At 49.1% G+C, this 21,747-nt stretch overlaps 1 protein-coding gene and 1 long non-coding RNA gene across 2 annotated transcripts in view; one reads left to right on the top strand and one right to left on the bottom strand.

Annotated features, from left to right (window-relative positions):
- The window catches only part of LOC128779787 (uncharacterized), a 29,223-nt gene extending 23,848 nt beyond the window's left edge, over positions 1–5,375 (top strand). Inside the window, exon 4 of the long non-coding RNA XR_008425843.2 lies at positions 4,967–5,375. This is a non-coding gene — a long non-coding RNA (uncharacterized lncRNA). The remainder of the gene's footprint in view (positions 1–4,966) is intronic.
- The window catches only part of ELAPOR1 (endosome-lysosome associated apoptosis and autophagy regulator 1), a 48,618-nt gene that overhangs the window by 18,283 nt on the left and 8,588 nt on the right, over positions 1–21,747 (bottom strand). Inside the window, exons 2-8 of the mRNA XM_024570635.4 lie at positions 13,480–13,600; positions 11,305–11,497; positions 6,923–7,070; positions 6,397–6,477; positions 5,664–5,769; positions 5,383–5,532; positions 134–222 (exon numbers count right to left, since the gene is read on the bottom strand). Of these exons, the coding sequence (XP_024426403.3) occupies positions 134–222; positions 5,383–5,532; positions 5,664–5,769; positions 6,397–6,477; positions 6,923–7,070; positions 11,305–11,497; positions 13,480–13,600 (888 nt within the window). The remainder of the gene's footprint in view (positions 1–133; positions 223–5,382; positions 5,533–5,663; positions 5,770–6,396; positions 6,478–6,922; positions 7,071–11,304; positions 11,498–13,479; positions 13,601–21,747) is intronic.

The following is a 21,747-nucleotide window of genomic DNA, read 5'->3' as shown; positions in this document are numbered from 1 at the left end:
TGCCCCGATGGGCCCCCGCATCACCATGTAAGTCTCTGGGGTTTTCTCTGGTGCCAGATTCAGGGACCACTGAAACTCCAAGTGTGGCAAAGCCCAGGGAGCAGGCAGAGGGGCCCGGGGCCGTGCCACCTACCTCTCCGTTGGCATCACAGGCCGTGTGTGTGTAGAAGTAGTCTTTGTCTGTGCAGGCCGGGCGTCTTTTGCAGGAAGAGGATCCTTTCTCTAAATGGCAAAAGCAAAAACAAACATTTGAAGTTACATAGGAAAGCAGAGTGCCTGAGCACTTGGTCATGCCGCCAGGGGCCCCCAGACCCTGGGGTACGGCACGCACAGGTATTGCCAAGGGCGGAAACACCTGCACGCTGACCCTTCCCCTGGCCTCAGTGGCAGACTCTACCGTCCCGAAAGCCAGGCTCAGTGAGCCCCCTGCACCCCTCCCTGCTGCTGCTGAGGAACCACTGGGCTGCACTGTGGAGAAGGGCACTGCCAGAGGGCCAGCCGTGAGGGTGGGCGGTAGCCCACGCTAACCACCACCAACCCAACCTCCCTGAATTCCGCCACCTTCCAGGCGCCTCAGAATCCCGACTGCGTGTGGCTTCCACTCCTGAGGGGCTGAAGTGAAACAGGGGAGCTTCGGCCAGTGTCTTCATGCTCCTATTCTAATTCTTTCTCTGACTTTTCTCTTAGTATTTCCCTTCCATTCCCCTCACCCCCCGATCATCCCAGCACTCTCGCTGCACCTGATGAAAAACCATTTTATTTATTCTGCTCTCTGTATGCTCCTCATGTCTGGGTTTGTTCTGCTTTAACCCTATAAACACCTGGAGAGCAGGAATGATTTCAGTGAATCCCTCTTTAAAGCAATGGATTTCACCTTTTTAAAATTATGCACCCCTTTGAGAACTTGAAAGAAAAAAAGATCTGTTTTCTCTATCCAGAAAAATATACATAACTCATACATTAAATTTCCAAGAAATTTACTGTCCCCAGAGTAAAGATCCCTGCTTTATAGAATGCCGGTACAATGCTAGTACTGCTGCTGTCACCGCTACTCCCAACGTGACTATGGTGTCACCTGCAGGTCAGTGTTTGATGACAGGAGACTGCCTCATTCGCTGTTGCCTGACCAGCAGTATGGCAGAGTGGAAGCAGGGGTCAAGTCAGGCCTGGGTTTGGATCCCGCTTAATCATTTATAGCTGTGTCACTTTAGGCAAGTTGCTTGACCTCTCTGAGCCTGAGAGCAGGAGTAACAATATCTCCTTGGGTGGCGCCAGTGCACCCAGCAGGCTGTAAGTAGGGACTCACTAAATGCTGATACCTCTTACTGCCTGGGTTTGTAGGGATTACTTTTATTTGGTAACTATCATGGGATTTTTAGTAAGGATTAAAAGTGTCTTTCTCTCCCTCCCTTCCAGTTAAGGGCTTATTTCTCAATTTACCTCTTCTTCTTCCCAAGGCACCAAGTGGGTTCCTAGATCAGAAAATTTCCCAGTTACTGCTGTGTTTGCCTGCACGGGGGGGGGGGGGGGGGGGGTTCCCACAGCCACGCATCCCGCGCCTCTTCTGTCCCCATCTTATTAGCTTGGGCAAGAGGGAACGACTGGCTGAGAAGCAGCTGGGGTCTCCTCTGCTCATTGACTTGGTTAAAAGCAGAAGGCCTAACTCAGCAAGAGAAATCAGGGACTCCTGCCTTTGCCCGACCTGGTCAGGAGAAACTTGTGGGGAGAGGCTGAAAACACACCATTTCCCAGGACCTTGCATATTGGTCTAGCAAATTGCAAGTTGCCTGTTAGAAAGTGCCTTCCACACAGGGGCCTTTCTCTGCTGGTCAAATATTTGCTCAACCTGGCATGCTAGCTCCAGGTTTCAGCAAAAATGGTCCAGCTGTTTACACACGGACAGCTGCCAAGGCGGTGTTAATAAATGATTGACCCAAATGCTGAGACAGACCTCACTTGCCAGGCTCAGGTTTCATCACGGTATTTAAGTCGGGTACTAGTCAAGTTTAAAAGCTTGGCCTAGATGTTGGAGAAAATACAAAGTGATTCCTGTAGGATTGGCCCTGGCTGAAACTGTGAGAATATAAAGTTAATCTTGGGGACTCTTTCTGCACCTTCCTCCTCCTTACAGTGTCTGCCCCCTGCCTTCAGGAGTGCAGCGTTCTCATTCTGACCCATTTTATCAAAAGAAAACATTTACCGTGAGGGTGTGAGTGCCTGATGAACACGTGGCCCAGCTCAGACTCCAGCCCAGACTGGGCAAAGTCCTGAAACTCTCTGAGCGGCTCTTTATTCACTTGTAAGTGGGGAAGTCACTCTTGTGCTATGCTGTGAGTGATAAATGGGGTAATATTGTGTAGACTGTAAAGCACTATACGAGTGACATATTATTATTATCTGTGTCAACAGTGTTTTTGTATTGGCAGGGGACTGCTGGGACAGGCCTTCATGTAAATGAATTAGTAAATGCTGGGCACTGCTCTAAGTCCTTTATCTGTATTATTTCATCCACAAAGTAACACTGTGAGGTAGATATGACTATTGTCAGCCCATTTGATAGATGATTAAACTGAGGCCCAGACAAATAACTCGCCCAAGGTGGCACAGCTATCACATGATGGAGCAGGGATTTGAACCGTAGTAATGCAGTTCTGGGGTTCACGCTCTTAAGTCCCATGCTATTCTCTTAGGAAATGGATCCCTGATATTGAATGTAACACAAAGGAGTTAATCCTAATAATCAAATTTTAGCTATCAATGAGAAGATGCTTTCAGGCAAGCCTTTGTCCTTAACATCCCCACGCCCAGTGGCTCTGCGTTAGCCTGGGTGCTGCGTACCAGCAACGCTGCCTGTTGCAAAATCTCCCAGCTGGGACCTTCGCCTCCAGCCAGCCATTCTTTTCCTCATCCATTCTCCAAATGGTAGCCAGAGTGGTCTTTCAAAAGCACAAGCCAGGTCATGTCACTCCCCAGCTTAAAATTCCTTAATAGCTCCCACCCACTGCTGAAAGCATGAAATCTCAATTTTTGAGCAATGGTACAGAGGACTGAACCGCAATCTGTCCCCTGCCCACCTCTCAGCCTTGGATGTGCCCTCTCTCCGAGTGAGCCGCGGCCATGCTAGTTACTCAGAGTTCCCTGAGCCTTTTGGCTTCGGCTCACACTTCTTCCAGAACATCCTGCCCTCTTTCAGACTCAGCTCATCTCTCAGGACCACAGCCAGTGAAGCCTTTCCTCTCTCCCCGGAGAGAAATGGCCACTTCCCTTCTTGGCCTCCACTGCACCCCACACTCAGCGCTCTCACCCCAGCACCTCCTACACCATGACGTTACTATACTTAGATGTTCCTATGACCATGTTCCTCCTTCTCAGCTAAGCTGGAAGGCGGGTACCAGCTCTAACCTTAGCACCAAGCTCAAGCCCTGGCACCTAGCTGGCACCCAGGACTTAGTTGTAAATGGGTGACTAAATGGTCACAGGGTCTTCTGTCACTTCCTTCATGCACATTCCACCATAAGCTTTCATCAGACCCTCTCTGCATTTTCCCAGCTTCCCACTGATGCTGTATTCTGGTGAGTCAGTCACATCCCAAAGAAACGTGACTCTCTTTGTACCCCTAGCTGGTGAGGCGGTCAACAAGCTTACCATGCTCATCCTCACTCCCCAGCCAAAGGGATGGATTGGGAAATCAGTGGCAGAAGGAGAATTCAGGCTCCCAACCTAACGCTTTCATAACAGCTCTCTGGGTAAAAACCAGTTTACACAGAGTCAATCAAACTACAGAACCACCTTGCCATTCAAAGCCTTGTGCAACAGCTGGGCTGGGAAAGGGAGCCGGAGACTTAGACTAACAAAGGCTGCCATTGACAGAGTGGGGAAGAGGAATAAGAACCTGAAGTAGATGAACAGGAATTTAGACTTACAGATAAAGACTTCCCCCAAGATCTAAACATCCCTGTTCTTGCTGAAACCTATACTCCTTTGCCAAGATATGTGTAGAGAAACAGGATTTTTATTTTAGGAATCATGTAAAAATAAGCAGTTCACAAGGTCAGTGGCGGGTCTTGGCTGAGCAAACACATGCTGTGCACCTGTGTTAAGAGCGCCTGGAACTGGGTTTGTGTATGGTTCTGTGTAGGAAAGAAGAAATAAAATGGCTGTGAGTGTTTGCAGGGGCAGAGAAGGGACTCCGTCTCCCTACTCCGGAGTGTTTTCAGAGCCTGTCCTGGACACTGGCCCCCTCGCCAGCCACCTGACTGCCTGAGCCCAGGGCCATCTGGGAGCACTGCCCATTCTACACCAGAGCCCTGCTGCCCCCGAAATCCCCTCCAATGACCAAGTCCTGTTTCTTGAGCTGGGAAGCTTCAGGAACCTCTCCAGAGGCTATAGAAATAGGCTGCTTCCCTTAGAACAGTGGTTTGCAAACTGTGTTCCAGGGAACCCTGGACTTTCTAAAAAGTCCTGCCTTGAAGTCAGTGGACGCTCAGGCTGAGGAAGTTGTAACCGCTGTCTTTAGCCCTTGTTCCCAAAGCGACTTAACCATCAATACAGCCTCATGGCTTCTAAATTACCTCTGGTAATGCGTACACCCTTTATCCACTATGCCTTTGGTAATTATAACCTCCTAATGGGCGAGGTTTCATTTCAAAAATGTTGTTGCTTAAAAACTAAAAAGATTGCAGCCCCTTTCCCTGGCTCTCCTAAGTCCTCTAACCCTGAGTTGCTTTCCCTTTTTGCCATGTACTTTTTACAGTCTAACACCTGATATACATTTTTATATATTTATTTTTATGGTTAGCTGTTTTTTGTTGTCTGTCTTACCCCCTCCAGACTGTAAATCCCATGAAGACAGGGTGCTTTGTCTATTTCATTCACTGATACATTCACCTATGAGCACCTAGAATAGCACCTGGCAAATAGTGGAGGCTCAATAAATGCCTCTCAAATGACTTCATTTTTATTTTAGAGTGATGGGTGGAATGTGGATTGGCAAGGCTCTTCCAGGACCCAGAAAGCAAGAGCTTGACAATATCAGTCTGGCCCTGGCCGGTGTGGCCCAGTTGGGTGGAGCATCGTCCCATAAACCAAAAGGTTGCGGATTCGATTGCTGGTGAGTCCTGGTCGGGGCACATGCCTAGGTTGCGGGTTCTGTCCCAGGTCAGGGTGCATGCAAGAGGCAACCCCTCGATGTTTCTCTCTCACATGATGCTTCTCTCCCTCTCTCTCCCTTCCCCTGTCTCTAAGGTCAATGGGCATGTTCTCTGGTGAGGATTAAAAAAAAAAAGAATTATCAGTCCAGAGCTTGACCAGAACATGGCTCTACTTCCTGTTTCTCCCCATTGGTAACCCCCACCAAACCCTTCCTGCCCTCAGAAACATCACCTGAGTATTTGTCAGGGTCACACTGGTGACAAGAAGTCTCTCCCTTGTTTGAATATGAGTTTTCTGGACAAACTTTGCAGAAAGAGGAGCCCTGCTTGTCTGCGTACGTGCCGGGTTTGCAGGGGAAGCATTCGGAAGTGTAGGCCACCCCTGAAAAGGAAGAACGTAGAAAAGCAAAAGTTGAGCCTAGAGACCGAGGCCCCTGGGGACTGACCCCCAGCCTCCCCCTGAAGAGTCACAGGACAGAAATCCAGCCCAGACCCCAGCCCCACTCTCCATACCTGTTATGGCGATGTTTCTCACCAGCACAGGCTTGGAAACTTTGGACCACACCGAGAAGGCTGTGGTTCTCCAATAGAGGACATTATTGCCTCGATTAAGCTCTACCTAAAAGCCACAGACAGGAAGAGTTAGCTCCGCCTCAGAGAGAGGTGCTCCTAAAGCACTGGGTTAGCCTCTCGTTGGGACCCCTCCTCCTCCAGTCTGCATGGCAGTGCCTATTCTGATCCTCCCCCACTCCCTCAGCTTTGCCCTTCCTCCCATCTTAGCTTAGCTCCTCTGTCCCTCTAAGCCTCCTCCTCCTCCTCTCCCGCCCTTCCCTGCTTCTCCCTCAGTCACGTACACTGTGAGCATCCCCATGGCAAGAGAGATGGAGGGACGTGGAGGTACCGACCATAGGGTGACTGGAGCCCCCTCATTCTTCTCTGTTCTATTCATCCACGCTCCCCCACCTCCCCCAGAAGACCTGGTCCTTAAAGCCAGAAAGCGGCTGACCCTTGGGATCAAGCCATCGGAGCAACACGTCAGCCCACACCCATATTCCATCAACTCAAGAGGAGAGAAGCTAACACTTTCCTCACCATGTCAGACCCCTGTCATCTAGGCAGACAGGGGTGGAAGCCCAGACTGGGAGGAGGCACTCCCTGGAGGAAAGGCCCTTGGTCCCTTCTCTGGGATTTCTAGGAAAGGCTGGCATCTCTAGGCAAGGCGGCAGAAGGCTGGTATGGTACTCACACTGTGGAATTCCCAGCCTTTCTCCGTGGTTCTCATCCACCTGGAGTCATCCACACTGGGCTGGCACTGGTCGTTCTGGACCTGAGGCAGCAGGAGTTTGGGATCAGAGTCTCAGCCTTCTAAGGAAATGGGTTTCTTCCCCCACCCACGCTGCAGCAGCCTTCCAGAGGCCCCTTCTTATGGGAGAAGAGCTGCCCATCCCTCTAGGAACCAGAGCTCAGAACACAGGAGCCTTGAAGGAGGGCAGGAGCTTGTCACACACACAAAGAAACAGCTTGTAACTCAGAGGAGCTGTCACATGCGTGTTCATGTCTGAGCAGGGAGAACCCGAGGACCTCCCGCACTCTACTCTTCCCCTCGGAGTCCCCTGTCTCTTGAAGCCTCAGCGCATTCTGCCCACAGTTCTCTCCAGAGACAAAACAACTGTGGGAATTTCCCGAGCAGGACTGTGCTGGTGATTCCTGAGAAGGAGTCTGAGCCATGGAGAGTCTTTGCCTCCCACCCTCCCCCTTGGCCAGGGGCTTACAAAAAACTCAAAGATGATGCTGGAGTCTGGGTAGTAGTACTCGAAGCTGACGGTGCCCGACTGCTTCAGGTTGACGGCATACATCAGTGTGGCCGTGCACTCATCTGTGTTGGAGGCGATGTAGTCACCCAGGGGAACCCACTTGGACCTGTGGGTTGGAGTCGGGGCCCAGTTCACCATCAGGGGCACGGCCCATCAGGCTTTGTTGACCTTCTAGGCTTCTGGGGGAATCCTGGATTTGTGATTCACAAGCAGAAGCTTAGACCTGAAATGCTCAGTAAAGAATGACCTCCAGCCCTGGCTGGTGTGGCTCAGTGCGCGCTGGACTGCAAAGGGTCGCCGGTTCAATCCCCAGTCAGAGCACATGCCTGGGTTGCAGGCCAGGTCCCCAGTGCAGGGCATGTGAGAGGCAACCACACACTGATATTTCATTCCTTCTCTTCCTCCCTCCCATCCCCTCTATCTAAAACTAAAGAAAAAAAATCTTTAAAAAAAAAAGCATGATCTCCTGACCAAGGAACCAAAAAGAAGTGCCCCCATATTATGCTCCCACCAAGTCACTGTTTGGTTTGAAACCAGCTCGGGTCTCCAATTATTAATAATGCCCTATTAAGGGGGCTTCAGATTAGTCTGCTGGTTTCCCTTTTGTTTGTCAGAATAACATGGTATCTCCAGTTCTTCAATGGTTAATGTCATTCTCAAATGGAAACACATCCAGAATTGCTGTGCTGAGCTCCTCTGAGACACGCCAGCTAACCTAATGGCGCTGACTTCTTCCATTAACAGAGACAACACTTAGTGCGGACGTGCTCCGCGGCATCAGCTATAAATAACTCCTGAGGGTGGATGAATAATTAAAAGGATATCATAAGTGGGTTACATTCGCAAAGTGCATCACCGTTCTGGTGTTTGTTAGAGCTGTCCCTGGTGAGGATCATTTCACATTCAGTCAGGACAACAGGGCTTCACTGACTTCTGGTTCCGGGCATGGCTCCAAATTCCTCACACATGCCATCTCGTTTTGTCCTTACCACAGCCTCAGAGACGAGCACTGTTTTTTAAGATGAGGAAACCGAGGCACGGAAGTACTTGGGAAACTGGCTCGCAGCCAGTTAGCTGTGACCTGCCCATACCGGCTTTGTTGAGCCATGGCCCTGGGGGAAGAGGCATGTTTTCTAGAGGAATTCTCACATGGCGGCCACCCAGACACCAGGCCTGGCTCTTGCTGTGTAGCACTGTTTTAGAAGTTCAAGTTAGAAAGAAGAAACTGCATAGGAATGCTTAGGAGGCTTCCAATGTTTGAAGCCCTTTCTAATGTTTACATCTCTCTTTCTCATTCTTGTTTCATCTTCCCACTACTTGGGCTTCTGTCTTTCCTTCTCTGCTGACACACGACAGTCCTTCTCTGTTACTCCTCCTTCCCTCCTATTCCCTCTTGCTTATCCCAGGCCTGGGTCTAAGGACTGTTTCCTGGTCCTGGAACATTCATCCAGGGACCAAGGAGGAGCCCCCGAAAGCTCAGGACCCTTCTATGGAAACTCGTTGGATTGGCCTATTTTGTTCCCAGTCATTTATTTCTTGTCAACTTTGTGCCAGATGTTAGATGCTGGACATACAACAAAAAACCAAGACAGACCTGGCCCCCTCCTTCTTGGAGCTCGCATTCTGTTTATAGTTGAGGAGATAGAAACTTAATCACACAATTAGTCACCTCATAATAACTGTGATAAGTGCCATACGGAGAAACACGAGATGATGCAAAGGTGTAATAGGAGTCAGTGGGGTCAGGGCTGGCTTCTTTGAGGAAGGGACGTGCAGGCAGAGGCCTGAGGGTGAAGCAGGAGTGGGCTGGGAGAAGAGTGTTCGAAGTCCCCAAGGGGGGACAGAGCGTGGCCGTCATGGCGGCAGCGTGGCCAGAGCCTAGCAAGCAAGAAGGGAGGCATTGAGAGAGGCTGGAGAAATGGGCACAGGCCAGATGGGGCCTGAAGGCCTGGCAAGGTGCTGAGTTTCATTCGAAGAGCAATAGGAACCAACAGAATCTAGAATTTTCAGCAGGAAAGTACTGTGATTGGATTTGTGTTTTAAGAAGATCAGTCTGGCGCTGGCCAGTGTGGCTCAGTTAGTTGAGTGTCATCCCGCAAAGCAAAAGGTCACCAGTTTGATTCCCAATCAGGGCACATGGCTGCGTTGCAGGTTTGCTCCCCAGTTGGGGCGCACATGAGAGGTAACCAATCGATGTTTGTCTCTCACATTGATGTTTCTCTCCATCTCTTTCAGCCTTCCTTCCCCTGTCTCTAAAAGTAAATAAAATCTTAAAAAAAACAAAGAAGATCAGTCTGGCTGCTGAATGGACAGTGGCCTGGTGGAGGCTGGGTGTGAAAGGAGGACTGGCTGGGAGGCATTAGAGGCAGAGCAGGCAGGAGGTGACGCTGGCTGGGGTCAGGTTGGAGGCAGTGGACATGGGCTCACTAAGTACCAGACACTTGGTATCTCGGTACCAGCTCAGTTACTGCCTTTCTGTGGGGTGGTGAGCAAGTCACAAAACCTCTCTGGATGGCCTCCTCCTCCCCATTTCTAGAGAAGAAACGTCCTTCCCCACTCCTAGGGATGTCATGGATGCTTGGAGATCCGGGCCCTCTGGATGTGTGTCGTGGAAACACGAGTTATTTTATTAACCAGCCCACATCCTGCCTTGCTGAAAAGTAACGACTTCTGAACTTCCAGTGCAGTCCCCAGAGACAGAGACCCTCTTCTTCGCTTGAGTGAGCCAGGCCTGCCCCTCAGTCGGGTTGATCATGCCCATGCTCTCTATTGGGACCCAGGTGGGGGTGGCTGTCTTAACCCACACATTCCCTCTCCTTCCAGCATTAATCCTCTCTAGCTTTATCTCTGATGCCGGTGTCATCATGCTAATGATTTTGACACATAATTTGAACTCTAATATAACGTTAAACTTGGACTATGAAATGCCTGCTGCCTGGCTCTGACAATGGTATTTCTAGGAGATTGAAGTATAGAATTGGGGACACTGCTCCCAGTTTCAGAAATCCAAGTGTAATACAATTATTAATTCCTTTCTATCCTTTTGATCGCCTTGGCATAATGTATGTACTCTTCTCCCATATTCTTTGTCAGTATTTAACAAAGAGCAGTGGACGACTGTCTTTGACATCTATGCACCCCCCATGCTTCTCCCCCAGGGCCGACATTGCCTTGCACACTGAATTATTTGAAGGTGGAGGCTTGGAGCAGTAGGAAGGTTGGGACCGGGTGTGAATTGCAGTCTCACAGGTTGTGGGCTGGGTTAACAAAGAATGAGTCCCTTAACCTCACTTGCTGAGTCTCCATTCCCTCCTCTTGTAATGGGAACAATCACACCTCCTTCACAGGGTCCTCTCTCCTGAAGGTAATAGAAAATAGTATAGGCAAAGCATCCAGAATAGTGCTGAACAACGGGAGGCACACCACTTTACTCCTACCCTGGAATGCTGTATCCAAAGATTTTGACAAGGAGAGTTCACCAGCTCTCCAAGCACGCTGGGCTGAGCTTCCAATTACTGGAAAGATCTCCCTCTGAGCTGGAAAACTTTCTGGGCACCATGGTCTCAAAGGGTATGAAAGCTCTCAACCACCACTGACCAAAGCTCTGGTCCTGCTCCTTCCCCTGCCCCAAACTTACGAACTCAGGTTTGGCAGGCCAGTGGTAACAGGCAGCGCCAAAGCTAGGAAGACACCCAGTGCTTACATGTGCTGCAGTCAAGCTGAGGATGTTTGCTGATCCAGAATTCCATGGTGGAACTCCCACTGGACTCCGTTTTAAATAGACTGGGGCATTTGACCCCTGGCCATCTTATCTACCTCTCTCTATTTCCCAGGGATTTTAAAAAATTTAATTTATTTAATTAATTTATTTTTAGAGGGAGGGGGAGGAAAAGAAAAAGAAATGGAGAGAAACATCAATGTGAGAGAGAAACACTGATTGGTTGCCTCTCGTACGTGCCCCGACTGGGACCAAACCTGCGACCCAGGCCTGTGCCCTGACTAGGAATTGAACCGATGACCTTTTGCTTTGTGGGATGATGTCCAACCCATTGAGCCACAGTGGTCAGGGCTATTTACCCATGTTTTTCACCCGTCACAAATGCCTGTCCATCACTAGGAAGCTTAGGTCAGTGAATGGGCCAAGGTGGACGGATGTCCCATCCAACAGTGACAGTGCTGTGGGGACCTGTTCCAGCCCTCACCCTGGCAGCTTGGCTCCCTCTTTTACGCCCTCCCTGACCAGCCTGCAGAGCAGGAGGGGAGTGGTCCCTGCAGCCCCTTCCCCAGCACGGGAGGAGGGAGCACAGGGGGTAGAAGAGGACGGGGACAGGGCGACTCACAAAGTGCAGTTCTCGGTGGACTCGGTGGTGCTGTCATCGATCTCCATGTTGGCTGAGAGGCTGGCGAAGCCATGCGGCAGCTCGTCCCACTCGTCGAACCGGATGCCCGTGCCCAGCGAGTAGCGGCCCTCCGCACAGGGCTTACACGACTGGTCCTTCATGTCCAGAAACTCCCCGGCTTTACAGGAAAAGGCTGGAACACAGGGCAACAACAAAGGTGGGGTGGTGAGGCTGCTGCTGCCCCAGGAGAGATGGGCAGGTGGTGGGCACCCTGAAGGGAGGAGCAGAGGATGGAGATCTAGGCGGTCAGCCCACTAAGATTTAGGGCCATGCACGTCTTGTCCGATCCCATTAACATGGACTGTCCCGGCAGGCAAGTCCACAGAGACAGACCGTGAGTTTGGAAGGGCCAGAGACTTGGGGGAGGGGCCAAGGGGAGAGACTGCTGATGGATTTGATGTTTCCTCTCAGGGTGATGATCATATTCTGACATTAGATAGTGGTGATGGTTATGCAACTCTGTGAATATTCTAAAAACTAGTGAATTTTATACCTTAAGGGGGTGAATTTTATGACATGTAGATTATATCACAATGAAGCTGTTACTTCAGAAAGAAAAAGAGTTTGGGCTGTGGAAGCTCTGCCTTGCTGAGGGACTTGGGCTTGTCCTGGTCACAGTTGTTTCCTAAGGGAGTAGTCTTGCCCATTCAGAGACCGCCCTGGGGAAGAGGATACTGTGGTCTCTCGTGCCAACCCCTCTGAAAGGCACTGGCCCTTCAGCCCTGAATTTTACCCCTGAGTCTCTGGCCTCTGTCTCCTTTCTGGTTCCACTGCCACCATGCTGGTTGGGATTCCCATGGCCTGTTAGCTCAACCTCTGCAGCATCCTCCTAACTAGTTCCCCGTTTCTTGTTTCTGCTCATTCTGTGGTCAGGAGTATCATTCTAAAACATTGGCGTGTGCTATTACTCCTGTTATTTAAAAAACAATCAGGCACGCCCCTTCAGTTATGGAACGAAGCTCTCAGCCTGGCGTTGTCTTCTGCACTTTTCCCCAACCTAACTTTCCAGCTTATCCACCGCTACAGGCCTTTCTCCACCCCGGCCCCATCCCTCATCCTGCCTGTGTTGCCTTCATCCCGGTCACGTGTTCTTCTATATCCACACTTTCGCTCAAGTGGTTCTGATCTCTAATAGGTACCCAAGCTCCCATTCTTTTTCACCTCGTACTAACACATCATATTAATGGGAGCCTCCCCCTAGACTCTGAGCTCCTCCAGGGATGGTGGCTCAGTGGCTAACACAGACATAGCAGGAGCTCCAGAAGGTTTTGCTGGAAAATGAGTGGGTATATGCACATAGGAGGAGCCCGATAAAATTGGCCTGGTTAACTGAAGATGACTCACTTGTTTCTATTAGTCACACCTCAGTTTTGCTCAGATCTGAGCTATATTCATTCATTAATTTAACACGTGTTTATTTGCTCACTTACTGACCTGGGCACTAGGCTCAGTTTAGTTTAGAATTTAAATGCCCTCAGTCTGCTTTCCAAATCTTCAAGTGTCCCTTGACTGTAGTCCCTGATTTTTATTGTTGCGCCCTTTGCGTGTCCAAAACAGGGAGTGAGCTGCCAAGTGCGGAGGAGTCCTGACTTGGACTCACGGAGGTGGGGACAGGAGCTGCAGGCAAGTCACCGCCTCCCGGACCACATGGGAACCCCACAGTCGGGAAGGCTCCTGTCCCCTGAAGTGATGCCAGAGCATTTTAATCTCTGCAGATATTCATCTCCTTTAGCTCCCTTTTCAAGAATGAAAGCAAATCACAACTTTTCCTAATGACCAATTGTAGCTGCTGAAGGTGGACGGGAGAGATGCACAGGCAGAAAAGAAAATGTGTGCACACTGAAGACAGTATCTGAGTGGCATACAGCTGGAGTCACTCGTACATGACACCCTAATGGGACTTAAGTTTAAAAAAAGAAAAAGAAAATTCAGATCCCAGTTTGCATCTGTGAAAAAACATTTCCGCACCAAATCTCTAAAGTGTTGGGATGGGGACTCACTGGGGGAGAGGTCTGATTTCTTAAGTTAGGAAGGACCTAGCTTGCATGGAAGGGGGCTTGGGGCAGAGGCCAAAGCTGAGTAACAGGGCGGTCCTGGAGCGGGATGGCTGCTTACAGCACTCGGTGCCCTTGACAGGGTCCGGGAGGCTGGTGCACAGGCCTGGGGTGTGCGGCACGGCGACCCTCCACCTGGAACCCGTGCTGTCACACGCGGTGTACTCGTAGTGATACTCAGACTGCAGGGGAGAGAACAGTCAGCACAAGGCACATTAGTAGTGACCAGACAGTAGCAGCTTTTCACCTGCTTCCTGCCCAGCGCCATGGCTACTGCTCCCCATCAACACAGTAGTGGGCTCTGGGGCCCCATGGGGAGCAAGGCATCATGGGAGCCCCCATTATTGGGACCATTCCTCTGCACCCAGCCATTAGAAGTCCCTTCTTTTTCATTTCTTCTCTTTCTTTCCTTCTCTCTCTCTCTCTCTTTCTTTCTTTTATTTATTTATTTTTTGGCATAACTCTTCGCTGTTGTGAATAAGTAATGCCCTGATATACCACAGAAGGAAGGTAACTAAAGAACAGGCTAGAAACAGGTGGAGTTTTTCTTATCCCAAACTGTAGACTTTATGAGCAAGGACTAGTTCATGAAGAATTTCCAAAGGATTGTCACAGAAGCTGTGTCTTTTCCCCTGTATTCTTCACGCTCCCTTCTGCCCAGAAAGACTACGTATTCCGCCTTGCATTTTAAGAAAACGTTATATCTGGCCCACGCAGGTGCTTGTGTCATGTGGGTCCCTCATGCCTGACTTCCCTATGCAATGGGAAGGTCACAGTTCAGTTGCTTTACCTCCACTAAGAATAAACTAAGTGATAGCAACACAACAGCAGAGGATCAACCAGTAAATAGAACAACAACAACAAAAAAAACAATAAAAAGCACTACTTGGGAGAAAGAAAACAGAATGGATATGCCAACCACCCCTAAGCATTTATGCTTTTAAATCTTGTAAGAAACAATAGAACACATAATTCATTTGATTTTGACTCTGATGAATTTTTACAGTTGGCACTAAAAATACATTCAAGCTCAGAACTACTTTGAATTATTACATCCATCAGAAAAATGGATTTAATGTCCCTGTTCAACCCATATCAAAGCATTGTTGCATAACATGTATGAATGCAAGGAGCTGAGCCTAAAAATGAGACAGTTAATGTCAGGATGCATCAGAACTGAAAGGAGGAAGTTTTACCTTTAGAATTGGTGAACATACTGCACTTCATCTGTTCCGAGATACCTGTTTCTTTCACATTTTAATGTCTGTGAAATCGAGATGTTTGGCTTATAACTGACACAGTGAGGAAGCACTGTGTCATATTCTAACAGATAGGGCCTTCTCATCCTTTGTGGTACCTAAAAAATGCTGAGCCTTTGAAGCAATGGCATCTCAGACTTGTGGAAATATGATAAACATGTTTCTCCATCTGTAGTTTTAGACACGTAGGATGATAAGAGAACAATTGTAGAGCTTCATTTTTATTTTCCTTATAAGTATTTATCAAGTACCATATTTAGCCATGTGTAATGCACACTTTTTGCCCAAATTTTTGAGGGAAAAATAAGGGTGTGCATTATACGTGGATATAATGATTACATACCATGGGCATAATAATGGGTATAATAATCCTGTGTATAATGCACTCCAAAATGCGGGTGCGCATTATACATGGCAAATACGGTAAATATTGTATGCCCACCACTTACAGGTACCAGATATTGTGTCCGTCTCAAAAAAACTCAGCCCTTTCATCCAGGGGGAAAAGATGCGGAAGACAAGGGGGCAGGTTGGGGAGCTGTGAGCCTAACTTTTGATGAGAATCTTCAGCTTTGCATGTAGATGTCAGTGTCCCTAGGAAAGAAAGAACCAGGATGGGAATTCTTTGTGCCTCTGGCTAACATCTCTTGGGGCCCATTTTTCCTCGTAATTCCAGTCTTTTTCTTATCTCAGAGGATGCTGAGGTAAATAGGCCAATTCCACATAGATGAGTGCCAGGTCTAAAACTTATGCTCTGCAAAGGGTTTTGCTGCAAGAATGAGGGATAACGTCCACAGCGTGTAAACACAGTGGAGGGCAGAGTGAAGCAGCAGAGAGGGTCCAGTGTTCTGCCTGTGAACATACTCATGCTGGGCATTTGCAGAATGTTTCACAGTCCCAAACACCGTCTCACTTGCTCTTCAGTCTCCCTTGAAGACAAGCAGAGCAGGCTTGTCCCCTTGGTTGCATGGATGAGGACACATTCCCCTGGGGTGAAATGTCTGGTCCAAGGTCACACAGCTGGTCAGTCGCTGAGGGAGAACCCAGGCCTTCCCACTGGGAATCCTCCACCTTCCTACCTCAAATCCAACAAACTCACACTGGGCCAAGTTTAACAGCCAAGTCTAAAAATTAAATGGGACAGTGTTGGTTATCCACCAGCAGCCAGGCACACTTCTGAGGCCTGAGAACTGGTGTTAAAATATCTGATCTGCTCCAGCAGATGATTTCAGTTCACCCTGATTGCATTTGGTCTTTTGGAGACACATGGGCCAAGTCCATTTCTTTTCATGGTCTTTCATGGGACCCACTCAGGGGGGAGGTTTCCTGGGAAAATGGTGGCTCCAAGCCTTAGATAATTTCAACTTGTGCTAATTTACTTCCTGTCACTTGGGGATATTCACATCACCCAAGGTGGCTGACTCTGCTGAGCTATCTCAGATCTGAACTACACTTTGCAACCTCACCGTTCAAGACATGAGCTTAGACAGATAGTTAAATCAGAGACATAACTGACAGAGGTCCTCAGTTATATTCTGTGAACAAATCAATTCCCCGGCAGTACCTCGGTTTACCCAGTGATCTGCCTTTATGAGTGTGCAGTCTGCATAGCACGCAGGTTAACGAAGGAGACACAAACATATTCAGTGCGTATGTGCAGCACTCAGTTCCTTGCCCCCCTGCACAAATGAGACATGTATCCGAACCACAATTTCACATGGAGCAGAGGGAGCCTGTGCATTGGGAAAAGACGGGGAGGGTTCGATCTGCAACCCCAAGTCACCCAGCCACATGCAGTGCTTCCAGGGAGCATGAGAAAGCAGCGGAAAAAAGCCCAGAGCCACACTCTGCCTTGCCAAACACCTAGCTCTCTGTGGATAACACGAATCTTTCGGCCCCAGAGAAGATGGATTTATTCAGATGCATGTGTTTTCAGTCCTTGCTGTCTAGGTATTGAGTGCGTTGCCGAAATGATAAAATAATGGCCAAGTCAGGGTGGTCCCTGCATGGAAATGTGTCCTTCCTTCCACTTCCCCTCCATTCTTTCAAAACAGCATGTCTTAGTTTTCAAAATGATTATCAAAGCAATAGATTAGGGATTGGCGGTAATGTATGGATTGGGTGCTAGAGGGGCATTTGGTTATCATCACTGTGGAAGACACATGAAGTATAAACTGATGAGCCGGTGGCTATGGGATGTGTGCTAGGTGGTGTGCCTATCCTGGGGGTGCCCTTTGCCCCTGCGCAGTAGGTCAGTTGTGAGCACAAATAAGGTGACACAGGCTAAGCACAGTAGGTTTTTTAATCTTCAAAACAATCTAATGAAGTAGGTACTATGATTGCACCACTTTACAGATGGAAAAACTGAGGCTTTGGGAGGTGAAGTCATTTGCTCAAGGCCACACAGCCAGGGGACTTGCCAAGCCACAACTGACCCCAGGTCATCTGAGTCTGCAGCCTGTGTTCCGGGCTGCTGGTGTTGACAGCAGCCTGTGCAGGGACCAGCCACACTCACAGAGTGCATCTGAGGCCCGGCACTGGCTCTCCAGCTGTGAAAACACTTTGCAAGGAGAGCCAAGGGTACAAAAAACTACTTTGCCAACAGGGCCCAAGGGGGAAGCAGTCAAGCTCAGAGCCACATGGAAGGGGAGGCTGAAAGGCATGTTAAACCTCCTTGGAGGACCTCCCCTGGACATCCTGGATGTTTGTTGTTTTGCCCGCCCAGCATGCATCACCCCCTCTGGCCACAGAGCCTCTGGGAGGGTGAGCCCCTCCTTATTATGTTTGGTCTTGGTGGGACTGTCAGATGCGGTGGCCAGCGCTTCTCTGCCACGGCATGGACACGTGCCCACACGAGGCCAATCAGATGCTCTCCTGGGCAGGCGGGAGATGGGATGAGGGGGTGAGGACACAGCCATGAGTAGGGACCTGAGGTGGATGGGAAGTGAGCGGAGGGCAGGGCAGGAGAAGGCCCTCAGGGACATGACCTTAAAGGGGTTTAATTGGTCATTTGACTCCTCTGAGGCTCAGTCTTCTCATCTGTAAAAATGAGAAAGTTGGACTTAGGCAATTCCTAATTTCTGAGTTTCAATATCTTATTTTATGGCTGATACTCGCATGGAAATCTGTTCTTTCTTCCACCTCTGCCCCTTCCTTCAAAATGGCACATCTCAGTTTTAAAAATAATTTTCAAAGTAATACACGTTAATTCTAGAAAAGACAAAACTATAGGCTAGAATAAAAAAGATAACCTGCCACAAGCCCACCAGGAGGGATCACTTCCTGTAGCATCTTAGTGCACTTCTTTCTAGATTCTTTTTCAACACATGTGTATACATTTATAAAAACAAAGTGAAGGTCATGTGGTACGTCGTTATGTACTCTGACCTTCCTGTTCTACGTTTTGGGTCACAAACACTATTCCATGTCTGTAACGGTGGCGCCATAGTTTTTTTTCTATTTTTAACTTTGTCTTTATTGTTTACACTATTACAGATGTCCCATCCTACCCTTTCTTTGATCATTCTCCTGTCGTTGGACACTGAATTCAGTTTTTCCTTATTTTAAATAGAACTACAGTGAAACTTTCTGTGTATCACTGGTTATTGCCTTGGGATAGACTTCCGGAAGCAGAATTACTACAGTTAAAGAGTATGAGTTTCTTTAAGATTTTTGATCAAGAAGAGAGATTTCTAGAGAAAGCACACATTGCTAAGTCTCTTTTTTGTACATTGTACGGTAAATTTCAAATATCTATTATTAGAAACCGATATAACACTCCTCATGTACTCACCACCCAGTGTCAATACTTACCAATTTCTGCCATTCTTGCTCTTTTACCTCTACTCACATCTCCCCACTTGAAGTTATTTTTTATAGGTTTTGTTCTTTTAAGGTGAAATTTATGTACATTGAAATCCACAAATCCTAACTGTACAATTAGGACAGATGGATACACTTGAGTAAAACCCCAACAGGGCTGAGAATCACTGCCCAGAGGCAGCTGGGGAGAAGGGGACAACCCCTGACACCTCTGCGCACAGACAGAGTAGACAGGGTGCAGCAGGTGTCACATCCTGTCTCAGAATCACAAAGCGGCTGCTGCGGGAAGTCACAGCCACCCGAGGAAGCAGGGGATCAACAGGACTTGGGTTTGTCTCGGCTGGGACAGGACCCTAGTCACGAAATGGGTTTTCAAGGAAACCCAGATTTGGACTGGAGGCCTTGGGGTTCTGGAGAAGGTGGCTTCCCCCACCTGTAGGCTCTTCTGCATCTCCTCGCTGTCCCTGAAAAGCAGATCCTTTGGGGACAATGTCCAGGTAGGGGCAGGGCAGGCCAGGCCAACACCCCGAGGTTGGCACAGTGGGGTCAGCAGGCGCTCACTGACTCGGGTGCAAATGCCTCTTTGCTCAGGAAGCACCTCACTCGGATAGGAGCAGGTCCCATCAACGGTCCTGACCGCCAAGGAGAGGCTAGCTTTTTGCTGGGGGGGAGCAATGAGTTCTGGAACTTATCACAGAACGTGGGAAATGGTGGAGAATGTCAGAATTTGAACACGGGACTTTCTCTTAGGCCCAGCCCTGGCTGGATGGATTCCCAGACTCCTGTTTTGTTTTGTTTTTGTTTTTGTTTGTTTTTGCTTTCGGAGTACCCTCAGTCAGGTTTTGGTTTTGGCTGAGGCTCAGGGCATAGTGACCTTGCTTTGTCCTGTTGTGAAAGGTAGGGTGGAAGGCACAGGACCTTCCGTATTGTTCTGCAGCCGCCCAGACTGGGGAGGGCAGCAGGCCTTCTCCCTCCTAGTTCCCTCCTTCCCAGCCTCTCCAGAACTGCTGACTCAGTAGCAGGGTCTCCTGAGCCCTTGGGCCTAGACACCCCAGCCCAGAGCTCTGCAGCCTAAACCTACTCCTGTCAGGTCATCACAACTGCCTGGCGATCACATTAACAATACAGAGTCCTGGGCTCTGCCCCAAGATTCTGGTTCTCCTCTAGATCTTTTCTGTTTCCTCCCACTTTTCTGTTTACCTCAGGACTTATGTATTAATCCCATTTGGAAGCAAATCAGATAAACCAATCTCCCAGAGATGGGGGTGGGGAGATGTCCTTCATCCACAGTCCCTGGACCACTTCCTCCATACAACCCAAAGCAGAATTTTAGGTATGGGGGAGGGGAATTTTAGTTATGTGCACTTTTCTGGGCAAAGGGTCCGCAGCTTTCATCAGATCCTCTCAGGAGTCTGTTATCCACCTTCCTACACACAGAAAAACATTAAACTGTCATAATGTGTTAGTCATTTTAAAACAGCTTACTATTTTACCAAAGTCCGTTCGCTTTTTAACAGGTGGCTAAAATACTTTTAACACAATTATTTTCAAATTATGCTCCTGACTCCAGGAGTTTAGAAAGCAAGCCCCTTTGACCAGTGTGTGTGTGTGTGTGGGGGGGGGGTTGGGATTCCTACCCCGCCTGTAATGGAGTGATGTTTTTTCTTCAGTCTCTTTTATTCTTCCCTTTTCAGTCCCTGTTTATTCTTCTCAGTTAAGATTTTGTTTGAACCAAAAGTTTCACACATGAAAAAAGTTTAACACCACAGTCTTAAGAGCAAATTGCTCTTAAGGTGGAATTGTAGGTACCAAGGTGGACTCAGGGTCAAGGATACCTTTTGGCCTTCACCCTGTGAAGTTATTTCTTTTACCTACAGGCAATGCCCCTTCTCCACCAGACCAGGCATCAGACCAGCGGCAGGCAAAACAAACCCACCCCAAGCAGCCAGCCCCTGCTGATGGTCCTCTGCCTATGGGCTGTTGCCTAGCAACACGGTGCCAGGAGCCCCAGGGCTCCCAGTCTGAAGGAGCATGGGGGAGCCTGGCCTCACATCACCTGTGCTTTCAGCGTTTGCTGTTCTACTCTGGGTTTCCAGCTTTTACTTCGATCCAAACCAGCAGGGACAATGCTTGGTCAGGGCCTGCCACCCTGGTTTGGCCATGGACACATTGCACAAAGCAGATTCTGGGTCTCAACATCCAGCTGAGGCCGTTGTTGTCAACATGTTCTGGGCTGACCTGTCTGTGACTTGAGCTGCCTGTCCATTTGTGGCATGGCCTTGGCCTGGGGGCTCCAGGAAGACACTGACAGGCTGATGAGGAGGTGGGACCAGTGTGGTGATGACAGCCACCATCTGTGAACACTCGTGAGCGTCCATTCACTGGGCTCAGGGCACTTTACCTGCTTCTGCCCCTTTAGCCCCCCTTTGCTACCTCCTCTCCTCCAAGCTGCTCTCTAGGCTGCAGCCAGAGTGACCCATCTGAACTGCCGAACAGAACGTGTCACTGTTCATGTCATACATGAAACGACCTCTTCTACTGCCATGACCTCCCTGCTTACAGTTGTAACCCACTCCCTCTGTCCCAGGGAGCCTCACAGCCTGCGTGAGTTTTCTCTGCAGCACTTACCACCCACCAACACGCTTTCTAACTCAGTTACGCATTGTATGTACCGTCGATTTCTGCCCCTGCCCCACTCCAGAGCAGGCGCGAACTCTACGAGGACAGGGATCTTTGTTTTTGTTCACTGATGTAGCCCAAGTGCCCGGAACACTGCCTGACCTGTAGCAGACATCAGTAAGTGTTTGTTGAGCGACTGAATGATGGGACAAGGGCATGACTCCAGAGCAGCTCTAGAGCTGTGCAAGGTGCTCTGGATTGGAGCCGAAAGACCTATACGCTCACCTTGTCCTGCCACACCCAAACTGCACGACCACGGACCAGTCAGTAAGTCTCCCCGAGCTCAGTTCCCTTGTCCATAAAATGGGGATGATGAGACTTTGCTAAGACGACTAAACAGAGTCCACCCTCCGCCCCCCCCAAAAATGAGTAACATCAACCTCTCAGGACAATAGGAGATGTTCGGGAAAGCTCTTTGTAAACAAGGTAAAAAAAAAAAAAAGCAGCCAGCTACTGCTGTGACCCTGCCGGGAGAGGACACATGGAGGGGCACCCCAGGCCTCGTCCTTTCTTCCTGGCAGCAGGATTGGGCGAAGGCAGCCTGGTGACATTTCTGGCCTAACAGCGAT

This window comes from Desmodus rotundus, chromosome 12 (genome assembly GCF_022682495.2).
Source record: "Desmodus rotundus isolate HL8 chromosome 12, HLdesRot8A.1, whole genome shotgun sequence".
NCBI classification, from domain to species: domain Eukaryota; kingdom Metazoa; phylum Chordata; class Mammalia; order Chiroptera; family Phyllostomidae; genus Desmodus; species Desmodus rotundus.
Note: the sequence above shows the minus strand (reverse complement) of the source record. Positions and strands in the feature narration are given on the sequence as shown.